Genomic DNA, 15,863 nt, shown 5'->3' with positions numbered 1-15,863 from the left:
TCCCCTACCTTTCTTTTTGTTGTGTTGTGTCTTTCCCCTTCTTTACCCGCTGGTCCCTCGACATCTCCGATCCTGCGTAACTGGGTCGAACCTTCTATTGGAACCCTCGACGTCCAAAGGGATCAGGAATGGTTGTGATCTCGGCCAGTGTACTACGCCTCCGCTTGTTGGTCTCACTTTGAGCTCCAACCAACCCTGACCGTTCTGCTTGCCTCGACACGGGCGCTTGCGCAGTTCCTCTCCATTGTCCTCAGATTCTTTCCCATATATTCGGATGCTGGGCGAATGATCAACACATAGATCGCTCACGCGCTTCGACTCGTTTTTTCCCCCCTAGAGTGACCAGAATTTCCCCGCAAGTTTCATCTCTACATGGCGTGAGGTGAGTTAGTTACTCCGGCAGGGCCAAAACCCAGCCCCGCGCAAAAAAAAATACAAAAATAAAAATAAATAAAAAAAAAAAAAAAGGAAAAATAGAACGAAGGGTCAACTCGGTCATCTACTCACCATTATTCCCTTCTTAGGACGCACTAATAAATTCGATCTCTGCTTCGGTGTCCGCGACCTCATACACCAATCAACCCCTCGAAATTTCGTGCGATACGCCCCTCGCCGTCCCCAGCGATATACTTGACCCCCGATCCATCTTTGGCGGCAACACGCACACCGAATTCCACTACATCTCGAGCATCACTTCCCACGCCCTCCTCCGGATAGAGAACCGGATCGATATCCATCTTCGGGATCACCCCCCGGTCGCTGATTTGATAGAAAAGGCATAGTTCCCCACGGACATGCCTCCCGGCGACGTTCCCTTACCAGACAGCCTCGTGCCGGGCAACGGGGCTGTCCGTCCAACCCTGAACACCAGTGGATTTGGTGGCAGCTATCAGAAGCAAACTCCGACGTCCCCAGCTGATAGCAATGTTCCTTTCGACTCCCCGCGAACGTACTCGGCGCCGAGGTCCGCATCGACGAACAGTCCCATCGATGGGTCTCTCAACCACGATCACCGTATCAGCCGACGATATGAGCCACACCCGGGGGCCTCCCGGGATCCTTCGACCCCTCGCGACCATGGGGGTTATTGGGAACGATCGGGTCCCCGAGATCTGTCTCGTCCCAATGGGCGGCCGCCGGCGGGCACCTCTCGGATCTGCAAGAAGTGCGGCGAGCCCCTAACCGGTCAATTTGTGCGAGCATTGCTAGCCACATACCACCTGGAGTGTTTCAAGTGCGAGGTAGGTGACGACTGCGGTCTGGTGTGTTGACATGGGATGTCCTCGGCTAACTCTGCGGCGGCGTAGGACTGCGGCCAAATCGTGGCATCCAAGTTTTTCCCGATCGACGCGGAAGATGGCAGTGGACAGTACCCGTTGTGCGAGATTGATTATTTCCGCCGGCTCGATCTACTCTGCCACGAATGCGGCGGGGCCCTGCGCGGCTCGTATATCACCGCCCTCGACCGCAAGTATCACATTGAGCATTTTACTTGTTCGGTCTGTCCCACGGTCTTTGGTGCACAGGATTCCTACTATGAACATGAAGGCAAAGTCTACTGTCACTTCCACTACTCGACCCAGTTCGCTCAGCGATGCCACGGCTGCCACACGGCAATTCTAAAGCAGTTCGTGGAAATCTTCCGTAATGGCCAAAACCAACACTGGCACCCGGAGTGTTATATGATCCACAAATTCTGGAACGTTCGCCTAGCTCCGGCGGGACAGCCTCTCGAACCCCCACAGCTCGATCTCGACGCAACCGACGAAGAGCGCAATCGGGTCCGGGAGGAGGAGGACGTCATGGAGGACAAGGTCTACAAGATCTGGAGCATCTTGTCTACCTTCGAGGAGTCTTCTGCGGCCTGCATCTCGGACATGCTCCTCCACGTGAGCAATGGTACTTATTTAGATGGAGTCCTCGTCGCCAAGCGATTCATCGGGCATGTGCAAGTGCTCTTCTCCGCTATCGATGAGCTCGCAGGATACATCAAAAGCCAAGGGATGAAGGGTAAGCGTTCCCCTCAACGGTGGTATTTGAATACGTGGGTTGACTAATCATCGGTGCTAGACCTCGCTTATGGGCGCGAAGCGAAGCTGCTGTGCAAGAAGATTGTTGCCTTCTTCGCGTTGCTGTCCAAGACGCAAGAGACTGGCGTCCGCAAGCTGGGCGTGACCCAGGAGCTCTTATCGTTAGTGACCGGCTTGGCTCACTATCTCAAACTTCTGATCCGCATTGGCCTCCAGGGTGCTCTCAAGCTAGAGAGAGAGAAGCGGTCGCCTACGGGTCTCCATCACTTCCTGGACCACCTTGGAGATATAGAAGCTCTTCGGCCTCTCGAGGAGGAAACGACCGCTGAGGATCTCATGGCAGGCGTCGAGGTTCTTGCTGACCAACTATCGGACTGCTGTGCGTCGTGCAAGGAACCCATTGACGACGAATGCGTCGTCTTGGGAGACAGGCGATGGCACATCAAACCGCCTCATCTGGTTTGTGCTGGATGTGAAAGGGAGCTAACCGCCACGCCTCAAGACGCCCTGTGGAGCACTAAGGAGAGGCGAGTTTTCTGCAATAGCTGCACTGCACAGAAGGGCACGCTGAACGAGGCGCAGAGCGGGTTCATTCGGGTCAGTAAACTTCAGCAATTTGTGTTCCTGCTGAGAGTTGCTCTTGCTCGCCTTCTTGCCGTCTTGCGGGCGGGCGGGACGTTGCCTCTACCTGGGGACCCCGTTGTCAAGACCCAAGACGGTCAGCGAGTCGTGCCGGGTGGTGAGCTTAAGCGCTCAGCAACCAAGTCCAAGGGTCACTCCGCGGCGGGCAGAGAGGGCTCTGAAGAATCTTCCCTCGAGCAAACTGTGGGTGAAATGCGACGCTTGCGGTCGATTCGGAACGAGCGCACCTTGTCCACCACCTACCGAAAAGCGCGGGCATCGCGGATTATCGATGGCCCTGAAGGGCGGAGTGTCCGCCCCGGCTCGTCCGGTGGTGAGGGCTCGGACCCGCGTGGCCCGGGCTTCCAGATCGTCGAAGAACGGGATGCCAACGGCGAGACCGTGACCGAGCTCGCATTCGGCAACCAGGATGCTCTAACCTTGGATGACATTCCGAGGATCGTGGCCGCCGAACAGGCCAAGGAACAGCGCCCCAATGCGTATAAGCATGCTGGCACCAAACTCGTTGGGACCACGGAAGCTCTTCCCAGGTACAAACAAGGCCACCAGCGTGGTGTGTCGGGGGCTGGTTTGGAACAAGTCCTCGAGAAAGCCAGTGGCAGATCGAAGAGATACTTCTCCGAGCTTTCGGCCCTAGAGTTCTTCATTGTCCGACATGTCGCGGTTTTATCCATGGAACCCTTACTAGACGGTGCCTTCTCATTAGAGGAACTTCTTTCGCTGATCGAATCTCGCAAACCTACCATCTGGAACATCTTTGGACGCGCCTTCAATAAGGAACCCAAGAAGGTGGGGAAGAAGAAGGGAGTATTCGGTGTCGCCCTTGACTATCTCGTCGAGAAGGAGGGCACTGAGTCCAGCCATGGTGTTGGTCCCGGTGCATTGCGTGTGCCTGCTCTGATCGATGACTCTGTGTCTGCCATGCGGCAGATGGATATGTCTGTGGAGGGTGTTTTCCGAAAGAACGGGAACATCAGGCGCCTCAAAGACACATCCGAAGCGATCGACAATCGGTACGATCAAGTCGACCTGACCAAAGAGAATCCCGTTCAGATTGCCGCTCTCCTGAAGAAATTCCTTCGTGAGATGCCGGATCCGCTCCTAACCTTCAAGCTCCATCGCCTCTTTGTCGCCTCGCAGAGTAAGTCACAGCTTTGTTCGTGGTCCAAATATTGTTATGGATGCTGACTGGATCATTACAGAAATCTCCGATGCCGACAAACAGAAACGCGTTCTACACCTCACGTGCTGCTTGCTTCCTCGGGCCCACCGAGACACGATGGAGGTCCTGTTTGCCTTCCTCAACTGGGCGTCATCTTTCTCCCACGTTGACGAGGAGTCGGGTAGCAAGATGGACATTCACAACCTTGCGACAGTCATGACACCGAACATCCTCTATCCCAATACGAAGAACAGCACCGTGGACGAGAGTTTCCTCTCGATCGAGGCGGTCAATGCCCTCATCACGTATAATGACACCATGTGCGAGGTAAGTGATGTCTTGGTTCTTCCTCCGGGGTGTGTTGACTAAACTAACCTCCTTTTCTCCTGTCGTCTAGATCCCCGAAGATCTGCAGTCAGTTCTGAGCGACCCTAGCCTCTTCAAAGAAAACTCGGAGGTCACCACCAAAGATATCCTAAAGCGGTATGGTGACATCGCGCGAGGGAGCTTTTCCCCGAACCCCGCCAACGGCGGCGAAACTGTCACCATCACGAACAGCAACAGCCGGGGAGCGAATGCACCTACCTCGGCACGCATCGAGGGCGAACCCTCCCAGGATGCGGCGTGGCAAATGCAGAGCTCCGTTCGCCATGTGCAGGGTGCCGGTGGACACAACCAGCCTACTGGCGCTTCGCAGAATGCGGGAGGAGAGCTTGTGGCTGGGCAGCCAAACAATTATCGCGAGCGTAGCACCAGCAGTGGCAGTCAGCAGAACCCCGTTCAATCCGATGGACAACAGATACCATACCGGGCCCGTCCGAGCGCAGGGCCGATGGGAGTTGCTGGTTGAGCATTTTTCCTGTCTTTTTCTCCAACATTTTTTGCTCTTTTACCTTCTTCTTTTCTTGTTTGCAATCACCAAAATACCCTTCTTTCTTGCACAGTTCCGAACACTTTTTTCTTCTCAGATCAGTCCCTAATTCTTATCTTTTGATCATTTTGAACTCCGAATGAATGCTATTGGCGTATAACTGGGCCGTTCAGCGATTTCTTTCTCATTGTTTTGACGTGGTTGAATGGAGTTGATGCACGTTGGGACTGGATTGAATTTGTCCAGAGAACTGGGACATACATATCTTCTATTTTCTCCAATGAGGTGGTAGCAAGTCCATCATCGCTTTCCTTGTCTCTTCCCCCCTCTGACTGCCGCAGTGGGGGGGTGAAATGCAGATGGCCACGAGGCTGGGTAACTCGAGGTTGTGTTTCCTTACGGCTGTGTATGATTTGGCCAAGGGTCTGGGTATCAAGGTTTCTGTCCATCGTGCTCTTAATCTGTGAAATTTGGGTAGTTATCCTCTTTCTACCATCATCCCATTAGTTGGTATCACGCATCATTCCTCTTACTTTTTTTCATCCACTGTATTCGCTTCTTGCGGCCTTGTCTAGAGGCGTCTTTCTTCTCTTTTCTCTTCTTCTACTGTGCCATTGATTGTGATGTAAACCCATTCCAGTTAGCTGTACTGTTTCTTCTTTTTTTTTTCTCTCTTTTTTTGTTTGATTGCTTTCCCAGCCAGTCAAGTCAGTTGGACTGCGAAGATACCTGAATTGAGTCTAATTTCTTCTTTCCATTTTCCTTCTTCTTCTCATCCATCGGACCTCTCCATCCATGGCTTCCTACTTATACTATCCTATCCTACTTATCCTACAACTAAAGTACAACTACTGCTACAACTACACTTTCAATTCTTGACTATCGATTCATCTCTATCTATCATCCACCTCCACTGACAGACCCTCACGAAGCCCCTTGTCCCAACTATGTTGTCTATGTTGTTCATGTTGTCCATGTTGTGTTATGTTATCCCTTCGTGTCCCTGTATTTTGTGTGTTTGTCTCTGAAGAAAGCAAACACGCAAGCAGTCAGTCAGTCAGTCAGTCACTCCGTTAAATAGTACATAAGCGATGGGCGGGCGGTTGTGGTGTAAATTTAGTATAGTAAACGTGCAGTCAATGTGACTAAATGGATTGGATAGAATTGAATAAGGAAAAAAGAAAGAAAGTAAGTCTTGCTTTTGTTTCTGTTGTGGTGTTTTGTTTCTGGTAAAGGTTGTGTGTATTCCGTAGATTGGGTTGGTGTGTGGGGAGATAGTATATATATATTTAGTGGTTTATCATGGACAAAGAGGCAACATATGGGGATGATCAGATTATCACTTACTTACTGTAACTCACGGTTGAGGACTGGACTGTCATTTATTATTTTCATATTAGTAAATTGTACTTCATATATCAAAGTACGGTGAAGCTATCTTATTTTACTTTTCATGTAGGGAAGTGTTGTATATTGGGATTTAGTCCAATTTAGTAGAGTAGATTGAATCAACGACGCAATAACACTCAATCAACGCGCACAATGGAACCAAACAACAAGTATAAGTAAGTGTATGTAAAAGTAGAAGAAAAACAACATGCACCGGTAGCTTAGATGGAAAATGCAACTGTATCAAAACGCCAATCCTAGTTACCTCCCCTAATCTGTAGAAACCTAATTACGCCGATTTGCAAATGGTGATCAAAAGTCACAGATAAAACGATTTCAGGCCCGTTTCCGCAGGGCGCGCTGCTTGGTTGCCGGTGCGTCGGCCGTGGTCGATGTGGTTGCTTTCCGGGTCGTCGATGCGGCATTTTTCTTGGTTGCGGCTAAGGCGCCCTGATTTCGAACCACTGTGGTCTTCTTGGCGGAGGAGTTCACGGCGGGCGCTGCGGTGGCTTTCCGGGCACCTGTGCCTGTCTTGGTTGGCTTGGCGACGGTGGCGGTGGATGAGGTGGATGAGACACTGCCGCGGCGCTCGAGCTGTCGGGTGGCTGGTCGGGATAGCGGCGAGCGCATCGCTCTGGAGGCGGCGCCGGCTCGACTGCCAGGTCGTGCGGCCTGCGAAGGGGGGCGGCTGCTGGTGGTGGATGGGACGCCGCGGGTGGCTCGAGCACGGGCGCCGCTTGCTGGCCCGGACATGCTGGCTGAGGTGGACTTGAGTGGGCTGGAGGGCTTCAGCGGCGACATGGGTCGGGAGAGGTAGGATGCGTTCTGGGGCTTTTCGGGGGACGCCCGGAGCGGGGATTGCGGATAGGTCCTGGAGTTGTTGGATTTGGGCGACAAGATTCGGTAGTCGGTCCCGCGGACCTCCTGTGAGACAACGCGCGAGGCACCGCCCGCAGCGCCGGGCTTGCCACGCCGCTTGGGGTTCTTCAGGACGTCGAGAGATCCGCCTGTTGCCGGGGCGTTTTCCTTGTCAGAGTAGATGCCTCCTTCGTGACTGCGGTTCATGTCAGCAATGTTGCTGCAATTGTCAGTCAACGGGGCGTACCTCTGTTTGCGGACTCGACGGGCACCAGGGCTGGCTGTCAAGGCTCTTTGTTTTCCAGGGCTGGTCATGGCAGCCAGATTCCGGGGCCCTTTGCCCGGGCTGAGCAATTTCTTGGGCGAGGTGCCCTCCTGTTGCGCCCGGAGAGCGGCTTGGTGTTTCTCCCACAGCTCACCCATGTTGGCGTTGCGCAGGGCGATAGGGATACGGTTGATGCGACGTTCGACGCGAGCACGGAGATCATTGGTCTGGAGGGCGTATTGAGCGCGAAGTTTGCGGGCGCGTTCGGTGACTGATCACGTCAGTAGGTGGAAGACAGGTTTGGGGGTAGGAGACATACTTTCTAGCTGCAGGTTGTCAATAAGAGCCTGTTTTTGACTGCGCGTGATCCGAAGCTTTTTACTGGGGGGGCTGCCAGTGGGCGTTCTGATGTCGTGGGACGCGTCGTCCTCGGGGGACTTGCGTTTGGCGTTGAGGGAGATCATTGGGGGTAGAAAGTCGATCAATATCAGATCCGGAGGTGTATAAAAGCCCGAAAAGTCGATTCAGGTTGAGAGAAGGGATTTGTGATGGCGATAGAAAGAGTGGAGGAAGAAGGGAGATGGAGAGAGAAGGCGGCAATAAAGTAAACAAATGACCGAGACGGAAAGAGAAGTGAGTGGGCGGGCGGTGACATAACCTCCCTCTCGCTCCGTCTCGTCAACCACGAACCTCACTTCCTCAACGACTTTCCCATCCTCTTCTCCCCCCATCATCTCCGCCATCGCCATCCAGCTCTGTTTACCTCCCTAGAGCTTCCTACTATTACTGTCAACACTCAATCGAAATCTTGAACACATTCCTCCCACCCCTCCATCCGATCGAGCTATCCACACCCGCCAAGATGTCGCTCGAAGCCACCATGATCATGTCCGTCCCGACTCCTCTCCCCATCTCCATCTCACAAATGCCTCTAACCTCATAACTACAGTGTCGACAATAGCGAAAGCAGTCGAAATGGCGATTACACGTGAGTACACTCGACGTCAACATCCATTCCCGTCCGCATCTGACAGCCGCAGCTCGACCCGATGGCAAGCACAGATCGACGCCGTCAGCGTCATCCATACCGCCAAGATGCGCGTACATCCGCAATCAGCCGTTGGCCTGATGAGCATGGGCGGCAAGGGCCCGGAGGTTCTGTCGACGTTCACTACGGACTTTGGCGGCATTCTGTCAGGACTGCACCGGACTAAGATCCACGGCACGCCGCACCTGAGCTCGAGCATTCAAGTTGCGGGAGTACGTTTGCCCCCCGCCTTTTGATTGAAAAGAAAAAGTCTCTTTCTATATTCAGTATCGTTATACTAACGAGAAAAATGAACAGCTCGCCCTGAAACACCGCTCCGAGAAATCCCAACATCAGCGCATCATCGTATTCTCCTGCTCGCCCATCGAAGAAGACGAAAAAACCCTGGTGAAGCTCGCCAAGAAGATGAAAAAGAACAACGTATCGATCGACGTCATCGCCTTCGGCGACCTCGAGTCCGACCAGACCAAGAAGCTGGAAGCCTTCGTCGAGAACGTCCGTGGCGGCGACGGCTCCCACCTGGCCATCATCCCGCCGGGGCCGAACCTGCTCAGCGAGGAGCTGCAGCTCACGCCCATCCTGGGCGGCGATGCCGACGCTGGCGGCGCGGGCGGCGAGGGCGAGGAGGCCGGCGGGTTCGGGTTCGAGGACGCCGCTGAGAATGATCCCGAGTTGGCGTTTGCGCTGCGTCTGTCTCTGGAGGAGGAGAAGAATCGCCAGGAGAAGGAGAAGCGGGAGCAGGAGGAGAAGGAGGGGAAGACTGATTTGGACGGGATCCCTGAGGAGGGGGGGCAGTCGTCGTCTGGTGGGAAGGACAAGAAAGATGATGGGGATAAGATGGATACTGCTTAGTTATTAATGGAAGCATACCCGGCGTTTCTTTCTGTTCTTTTGCTCTTTGGTTAAATGGTCTTGAAGTGTGTCTTTGTGCTCGCTTTAGATGATTACGATAAATAAGATAAAAATATAAATAAATCTAAGATAAGACGACTCTGACACTACGAGAAATTAAACCTATACAAGTAATAAACAATCACCCATCCAACCCCGGCCAAAAATAAAAGGACCAAAGAAAGTAGAACAAATCCAATCAAAGAATAAAAAACCCAAAGGGTAAGATAAGTAATAAGAAAAGTTAAACCCTCCCCCTCAACCACCCCCCAAGATGCCTATCAAACGCCTCACACCGCACCGGCATCTCCAACTGATAAAACGGATTCTTCATAACAAAGTCCGCATAGAGCTCATAGATCTTCCGGATGACAGGCTCGACGGTCGTCATGAGCGGATCCGTGAAAAGCAGGAACTTCGTCCCTGTCAGCGTCTGGAAGCAGGTGAGGCGGAACTTGTCGGACTCGAGGACTTCGAGGCCTGTGACGGGGGTGCCGGGGATGGGGAGCGCGTGGGTTGTTGAGGGGGTGGATGTTGATGAGGGGGCGGTCGGGGTTGGTGTTGAGGGGGTTGTGGTTGATGTCGAGATTGAGGGGCTGGGTTTGTGGGTTGTGAGGATTGAGGAGGTGGAGGGTTGGTGGCTGTGACTGCTGCTGTTGCTGGGGATGGTGTTGGGGTTGGTGGGGAGGGGGATTTTGGGGGTTATGCTGCGGGTGATTGCGTGGACTCTGTTTGTTTATTGTTTTGTTAGTATTAGTTCTTGTTATTGAATTTGTTAATGGGTAGGAGGAGTAGGATGGGAGTAGTGGTTGATGTTGGGGATAGTTATAGAGAAAGTAAAGGTATAGAAAGGAGAAGAGACACACACCCATGAAACGTCCCCGCAAGAACCAAATAATCATTCGTCGACAGCTTTCGCAAACCGGGTTGAAACTCGCGCTGATAGACAAGACCACCAGCCTTATTGATAATGATGAGAGAGAATACCGTCCTGTATCTTGTTGGTACAATTCTTTTCATTGTATAATCTTGAGGGGTACGTACATGATTGCGGTATATTATGTGTATGATTGATCGGAGGAAGAGGAACTTGAAGAGGGTGGTTGGTTGGTGGGATGGCGTCGCGGAGATAGAATGATCTGGTCGGATATTGGGTGTAGCTGGTTGGTACTGTGGTAGTCATGTATTCATTGTCGTTCGTGAGGAGAGGTGCTCGCTATTAGTTGATTGTAGATATACAGGCAAGGTGGATGTGATGTGCTGCGGAGTGTTGACGATGGGGGTTATTCTGCCGGTGTGGAGAGGTCGGTTTACACCGCCTTATGCTGTATTGACTATCGTGAACATCCCGCCAACTGGCTGCTAGTTACTGGAGACGTTAGAAACGGTCAAGGAGTCGATGATCTAATTGGTTCCATATTGGCCGTTATCCAATATATGTTATCTATTCAATTGAGGACAATCTAATTCTTACAGGAAAAATTTGGTTGTCAATCATAAATTCTATCATCATGTCTCTGGGTATTATGCGCGTATAAATCCAAACCATGGTCGAGACCAGCTATTATATCAAGTACAGGATATCGAAACAAAACAAGTCATCACGTCGTCAGTCCGTCGTCTGCCAGGCAGACCCATTAAAAGAAAATAACCCAAAAATAAGGCCAAAATAAAAGGAAAGATAAGACAAAGGAAAGATAGAACAAAGGAAAAAAAAATCACTTCATGTCAGACGTCAACCGCCACTGTCCTCCCACAGTTTCAATGACGCCCTCCTCGATCGCCCACTGGCGCAGCGCAGGGTCCTCCTGCTCGGCGTGGGGATGGAAGTCGCCCTTTTCGAAGTGTCGGCCCACGTGCTCCATGCGGTCGTTCCAGCTCAGATGGCCCGAGAACTGATGCCCGCAGAAGCCGCAGCGGCTATTTTCGGGCGCCGCGCGCTGCTGCTGCCAGCAACGGTTGCGGACGCCCTCGAGGGTCTCTTCGAACGCCTGGCGCTCGTCGCTGGTGACGGGCTGCTTGCTGTTGCGGGTGACCCAGGGGCTGTGCATGCGGCGCTGGTGCTGGGTGAAGAGGTCCTTGCGGTTGAAGTCGTTGGACAGGCGGGCTTCGTCGCCGGAGGCGCCGCGCGCGGACGCCAGCTTGCGCATGTTGTTGGTGTTGCAGCGGCCGACGTCGCATCGGTAGAAGCCTACCTTGACGTGCTGCGAGGATACATGTCGCTTCCACTCGTTCTTGGAGGTGAAGGTGCTGCGGCAGCCGTAGTGTGAGAAGCTGCAGATGAAGATGCGGTTGGGTGTGCTGCTGCCCTTTTTACTCCGCGGCTTGGCAACGGACCGCGAGGCCGATCCGGTCATCTGGGCGGGGTCCTTGCGGGAGGTGATGTCCTTCACCACGCCACCAGAGGAGCGTTTGGACTTCTGGCGGCGCGGTTGTGGTTGGCTTGGCGGCGGAGAGGCAAGTTCATCCGCGTCGTGCTCGGGGACGCGTCCCAGGACGGGAAGCTGGTGCTCCTCCGGGTGGGGCGCCGTGGGATAGACCAACGCCGGGGGCGTGTCGCGCATGAGAGGCACCGGGTGGGCCCCCAGGCTGACAATGGGTTCCGGATCGGGGTAGTAGACCTGCGCCGGGGACACGGATTGGTAGCTGCTCGCGACGGGCGACGGGCACCCCCAGTGGTCCGGAACCTGCAGCATGGCGTCGTCGCTGGTGTACGGAGGCGACATATAGCAACCGGCACCGCCGACCCAGCTGCCGCTGGTGCTGCGCGGACTATCGGCGCCGGAGGTGGTGGATAGATCGGAGCCCCAAGAGGCATAATCGGACATGGGCGCCGGCTTCCCGTGCGGCAGCCCCTGCGGCAGTACTGTCGAGCTGTACCATGGGGCGGGAGAAAGGAAGGGACTTTTGGGAGGAGCATCCATGAGAGACAGCTGTCCCTGTGGATGGATGTAAGAGGCGTCGGGCCAGGGGCCCGCGTAGGCGCGCGATTCCGGCGGGAAGAGCTCATAGTCCTGCACGGGCGAGCCGTCTTCGACGTGCGGATAGTCCGCAAAGACGGGGGTGGAAGGGAATCGCTCCATGGTTGAAATATAGATACCGGATGGAATGCAGGATCCAGAAGTGCAAGGAACTGGGAGAAGGAAGAATGAAAAACGGTTGAATTAAATCGCGATTCCCACGGCAGGGTCAACGTATATAAAACCAAGCATGGCTTGGCGGGGGCAGTATAGCTGGGGCCAAAGGGCCCTGCTCGGTCCTCTTCCCACGAGGGAGACAACAGTCAGGCGAATTTTGAGCCGCATTCTTTCCGAGCCAAAACGATCGGCAGACTTGATGCGTCAGTCACGACGCTAAACGGATTGGTTGGTGTTAGCGAGAGCATCCCCGTCACGAACACGACCAGCAGTGCCCCCTGCAGCGCCATTCTCCTGTCCCCCTTTTCTTTGTTTTCCCATCTTTTTTATTATTTTTTCTTTTTTTCTTTTCCCCTTCCTTTTTATTTTTTTACTGATTATTATCATTGTTAATTATAATAATAATAACATTCATTTCCACAAACTATCCATGGGGAATATTCCCCAAGATCGAAACGGTCAGACCAGTACCCGGTAGTCAAGCTTGGCGAGCTACCACCCAGTTTGATAGGTTGAGGTATTATTCCTCACTATACGGAAAACTTCTTCACAACCCGTGCATGAATCCGTAGACGAGAGAAATCAACGGAGCGGGAAATTCCACCATGACCACTTGAGCCGCAAGATGGGCAACCAGACGACAGGGCCTGGGACCCTCCTCATGCCCGACTTTGACAAAAACGATGACGATCCATGTATGGGTTGCGAGGGCGGAGTTTGGTCTTGCCCTGGGCAGTGGTACTCCAGATCCCTAGTCGTGTTGTCGGGAGTAGAAGAGGGAGGGGGAGGAGGAGTGCTCTCCACCAGTCAGGGATCAGAAGATTGATGGACTGCAGAACTCAGCCGCTTGCCCAAAGCAAATTGAATCAAGTGGGAGGTGGTGTGGACAGAGAGTGGACGGGGAGTGGACAGAGAGGGTGGATTCCCACCGGTTCAGGTTTGGTTGGGCGAGAGAGATGCAAGAGGGTGCAAGAGGTCCAAGCCTCATTCGTGGTTAGATTGCCCGGGAGGCGGTCAGTCCGGGAGCGGGTCATGATTTTGGGGGCCAAACAGTCTCTCCTCTTAGCACGGAGTACCCTGATGGACTAGTAGGAGGGACCTCTACTACGGAGTACGGAGTACTACGACTACTATCTGGTCTTGACTCAGAGCATTCTGCCTTGACTGATCCCGCTCGCTGCGCCGCAGTCTGCCGGATTAGAAGGTCATTGGGTAGAGAGCAGTTCCCCTTTTGGGCGATGGGCAGGGATCGATAATGCCTCTTACATTTGGACACCATTCAGTCTATTGAATACTTATTGATCCAATCTGTTCTATTCTGTGGTGTATTTTGATAGTAGTCTAGATATGACAATGTATCAATATCAGTAGGAGGTGAAGGATCACCTAGTAAACGATGGATGAAGTATGTATACGGATAGGGCACATTCTAGACCCCCGTCCAGAACCCTGAAGGTGACGATCCAACGCCAAGTCACATCACAGTTCACCCCTATTCTTGCCTTTGCCCTTGCCCTGTTGCCCAAAGGAATATAAATAAAATAACAAATAATAAGAAAATCGAAAATAATTAATAATAACCAACGCTAGAAAGTCAGGAAGTTAGAAATGTCCCCATTCCCCACTCCTTGCCGTTCACTGTCAGCCTCCGGCCCCGCTGCCGCGGTATGACCCTTACCCGTCTGGGGATGGTTTGGACTCCGTTGGCATGATGTCAATAATGCCGAACAAACCCACTCTCCTTGACTAGTTTCTCTAGATAGTAGAAACTAGACTAGACGACAAGACTTCGTCTATAGCCCTAATCATCAATTGATTTGAGTTTATCCCTGCAGGATCAGCCAGTGCACTGACACTAGACCACTCGTTTGACCGTCCTGCCCTATATGAGGGCCGTTGAGTTATCACCGGTCTTCTCCAGAGGACGGCAGGATCCTGGTCTGGAGGTTATTGAGCTGACAATTACGGAGTCCCCGAAGGATTGGATCTGTCTTTTCTCCTGATTTATTTATTTATTTATTTCATACCTTATATTTCCAATCAACATGATCCATAATAATAATAATAATAATAATAAACTAACCCATTAGTAAACCCACCATTCAACCTGATCGTCCAAGTTCTATCCGTACTCTGTACCTCTAGCCCCTTCCCAACGACATGACATGACCCACTTCGACTTACCAGCTAAAAGTAAAAGCCAGATAGAGAGTCCAGACTCCAGACTGATTCAATCCAAGCCAAACCCATCCATCCATTGTCAGCACTCGCCTACATGCACTGCAGCCCTGAGAGCCACCTGTAACCAACCCTACGCTGTACATACAGACACTAAAGAATAATACGACGGAGCCAATCATGTTTTATCTCTGCAAGTTTAAGATTGAGTTCCTGTTCAGCTGTCATACCCTGGGTAGGGTACCTACCTGTCGGTCTAATACTCAGGGTCTCTTATACTGCATGGTAAAGAAACATATGTGTACAAGATATCATTGGATGTGGCTTCCGCGGCATACTGGTTACCTATCTGGATAGCTGAGGGGGTACTAACTTTACGATAGGTAGAATCAATAGAGATAGACAGGAAAGATAGTATCTATCGAATACGAACCAACCCAATCCTACCTATCCAGCGAAGCTACCCACTATTCAGCGTGAATAGCAACATTCAAATCCAGCTTTACCAACAGCACACCAATAAGAACAACCAATCCAACTAAAACCCCAGCGACTAGACTGCGTAGATAGATACCCAAGTACGAACTAACCATCTCAGCTCAGTTATAGTACCCCTCTACATCACGCCATTGACCTAACACCCATACCCATGTCAGTATTGGAATATCTACTTAATTAATCAGTACCCACGGAGATCTCCGTATATACCTTAATTAAGTAAACAATCAATTAATCAAACGAACAACCTATATCCCGTCCCTCCCGTTCCCTTCCCATCCCCTTACCTAGTACTTACTTACTACTTACTACCTACCCATCTCTTCTGTAGGTACTAGGTAGGTAGTGTACGGACCATCCGGTCTCATCTCACCCCACTAAATCAGTAGTAACGCACATGCATAACCCCACACAACCACATCCCACATACACATGCCACATAATCCTCAATCCATATGCAGTAATAGTATTCCCCCAGGGCAAACGCGCCCCATCAGCCACTCTCGCCACCCCCATTCGCCATGCCACAGTGGCTGTGTGAGTTGAGTCTCGCCCTGACGCCCGCCCGCCCTGAGCCTAGGCCTACGCCCGAGCCCGCCCTGAGCCCCAATCGACGCGACACTCCACAAGACAAACGAGACGAGACTAGAAAAAAGCGGTGACGAAAGAAAGAAACAGAGGGCTGTACAAGGCGGAGTCCAGTCCATCCATGCATCCAGTAACGTCCTAGTCCTTCTTTATTCGGACGAAATACCTGACTAACTAACTAGATACTTGGGTATCTGCTTACCCATATAGTAACTGACTAACTAGTGTTGGTTACTTGCTTACTTGCAGATGACATCAGAGCTCTATCTTGTATTGTTGTTGTAAGATTGATTGTAAAATGGAAGG

At 52.2% G+C, this 15,863-nt stretch overlaps 6 protein-coding genes across 6 annotated transcripts; 3 read left to right on the top strand and 3 right to left on the bottom strand.

Moving 5' to 3' along the window:
• Nucleotides 1–794: 794 nt before the first annotated feature.
• P168DRAFT_295114 (GTPase-activating protein LRG1) lies at nucleotides 795–4,684 on the top strand (the record flags this gene model as incomplete). Its single annotated transcript, XM_024838011.1, has 5 exons — nucleotides 795–1,241; nucleotides 1,308–2,010; nucleotides 2,071–3,813; nucleotides 3,875–4,161; nucleotides 4,232–4,684. The coding sequence occupies 5 exons, from the start codon at nucleotides 795–797 to the stop codon at nucleotides 4,682–4,684; spliced, it is 3,633 nt and encodes a 1,210-aa protein (XP_024695734.1).
• A 1,536-nt stretch (nucleotides 4,685–6,220) lies between these two features.
• P168DRAFT_324580 (uncharacterized protein) lies at nucleotides 6,221–7,784 on the bottom strand. The gene is made up of 3 exons (XM_024840861.1): nucleotides 7,537–7,784; nucleotides 7,200–7,488; nucleotides 6,221–7,148 (listed from the first exon to the last, which is right to left on the bottom strand). Exons 1-3 carry the CDS (start codon nucleotides 7,679–7,681, stop codon nucleotides 6,431–6,433), a joined length of 1,152 nt encoding a protein of 383 aa, XP_024695733.1. The 5' UTR covers nucleotides 7,682–7,784; the 3' UTR covers nucleotides 6,221–6,430.
• A 264-nt stretch (nucleotides 7,785–8,048) lies between these two features.
• On the top strand, nucleotides 8,049–9,251 carry P168DRAFT_302120 (proteasome regulatory particle base subunit RPN10). The gene is made up of 4 exons (XM_024838622.1): nucleotides 8,049–8,105; nucleotides 8,167–8,205; nucleotides 8,258–8,477; nucleotides 8,563–9,251. Exons 1-4 carry the CDS (start codon nucleotides 8,080–8,082, stop codon nucleotides 9,115–9,117), a joined length of 840 nt encoding a protein of 279 aa, XP_024695732.1. The 5' UTR covers nucleotides 8,049–8,079; the 3' UTR covers nucleotides 9,118–9,251.
• P168DRAFT_302119 (trafficking protein particle complex subunit 4) lies at nucleotides 9,242–10,426 on the bottom strand. Its single transcript, XM_024838621.1, has 3 exons — nucleotides 10,201–10,426; nucleotides 10,025–10,147; nucleotides 9,242–9,884 (listed from the first exon to the last, which is right to left on the bottom strand). Coding segments are annotated over exons 1-3 (609 nt in total). The 5' UTR covers nucleotides 10,203–10,426; the 3' UTR covers nucleotides 9,242–9,400.
• A 448-nt stretch (nucleotides 10,427–10,874) lies between these two features.
• Nucleotides 10,875–12,640, bottom strand: P168DRAFT_302118 (putative C2H2 finger domain protein; the record flags this gene model as incomplete). The annotated part of the gene is made up of 1 exon (XM_024838620.1): nucleotides 10,875–12,640. Exon 1 carries the CDS (start codon nucleotides 12,237–12,239, stop codon nucleotides 10,875–10,877), a length of 1,365 nt encoding a protein of 454 aa, XP_024695730.1. The 5' UTR covers nucleotides 12,240–12,640.
• Nucleotides 12,641–12,833: 193 nt separating this feature from the next.
• Nucleotides 12,834–13,604, top strand: P168DRAFT_89119 (uncharacterized protein). Its single transcript, XM_024842199.1, has one exon. The coding sequence runs from the start codon at nucleotides 12,987–12,989 to the stop codon at nucleotides 13,380–13,382; it is 396 nt and encodes a 131-aa protein (XP_024695729.1). The 5' UTR covers nucleotides 12,834–12,986; the 3' UTR covers nucleotides 13,383–13,604.
• Nucleotides 13,605–15,863: the final 2,259 nt, after the last annotated feature.

The sequence above is a fragment of the Aspergillus campestris genome, assembly GCF_002847485.1.
Source record: "Aspergillus campestris IBT 28561 chromosome Unknown P168scaffold_2, whole genome shotgun sequence".
In the NCBI taxonomy this organism is placed as follows: Eukaryota; Fungi; Ascomycota; class Eurotiomycetes; order Eurotiales; family Aspergillaceae; genus Aspergillus; species Aspergillus campestris.
The sequence above is the reverse complement of the archived record's forward strand: the minus strand, read 5'-3'. Positions and strand labels throughout refer to the sequence as shown.

What these genes read in the sequence shown, in the direction of transcription:
- P168DRAFT_324580 (XM_024840861.1), bottom strand. Translation starts at nt 7,681, where the DNA reads ATGATCTCCCTCAACGCCAAACGCAAGTCCCCCGAGGACGACGCGTCC. An exon ending in TGACAACCTGCAGCTAGAAA is followed by an intron (nt 7,489 to 7,536) that starts GTATGTCTCCTA and finishes TGACGTGATCAG; the next exon opens with TCACCGAACGCGCCCGCAAA. An exon ending in CGTCGAGTCCGCAAACAGAG is followed by an intron (nt 7,149 to 7,199) that starts GTACGCCCCGTT and finishes CATGAACCGCAG; the next exon opens with TCACGAAGGAGGCATCTACT.
- P168DRAFT_302120 (XM_024838622.1), top strand. Translation starts at nt 8,080, where the DNA reads ATGTCGCTCGAAGCCACCATGATCAT. An exon ending in AGTCGAAATGGCGATTACAC is followed by an intron (nt 8,206 to 8,257) that starts GTGAGTACACTC and finishes TGACAGCCGCAG; the next exon opens with CTCGACCCGATGGCAAGCAC. An exon ending in CGAGCATTCAAGTTGCGGGA is followed by an intron (nt 8,478 to 8,562) that starts GTACGTTTGCCC and finishes AAAAATGAACAG; the next exon opens with CTCGCCCTGAAACACCGCTC.
- P168DRAFT_302119 (XM_024838621.1), bottom strand. An exon ending in CTTGCGGGGACGTTTCATGG is followed by an intron (nt 9,885 to 10,024) that starts GTGTGTGTCTCT and finishes ATAAACAAACAG; the next exon opens with AGTCCACGCAATCACCCGCA.
- P168DRAFT_89119 (XM_024842199.1), top strand. Translation starts at nt 12,987, where the DNA reads ATGTATGGGTTGCGAGGGCGGAGTTTGGTCTTGCCCTGGGCAGTGGTA.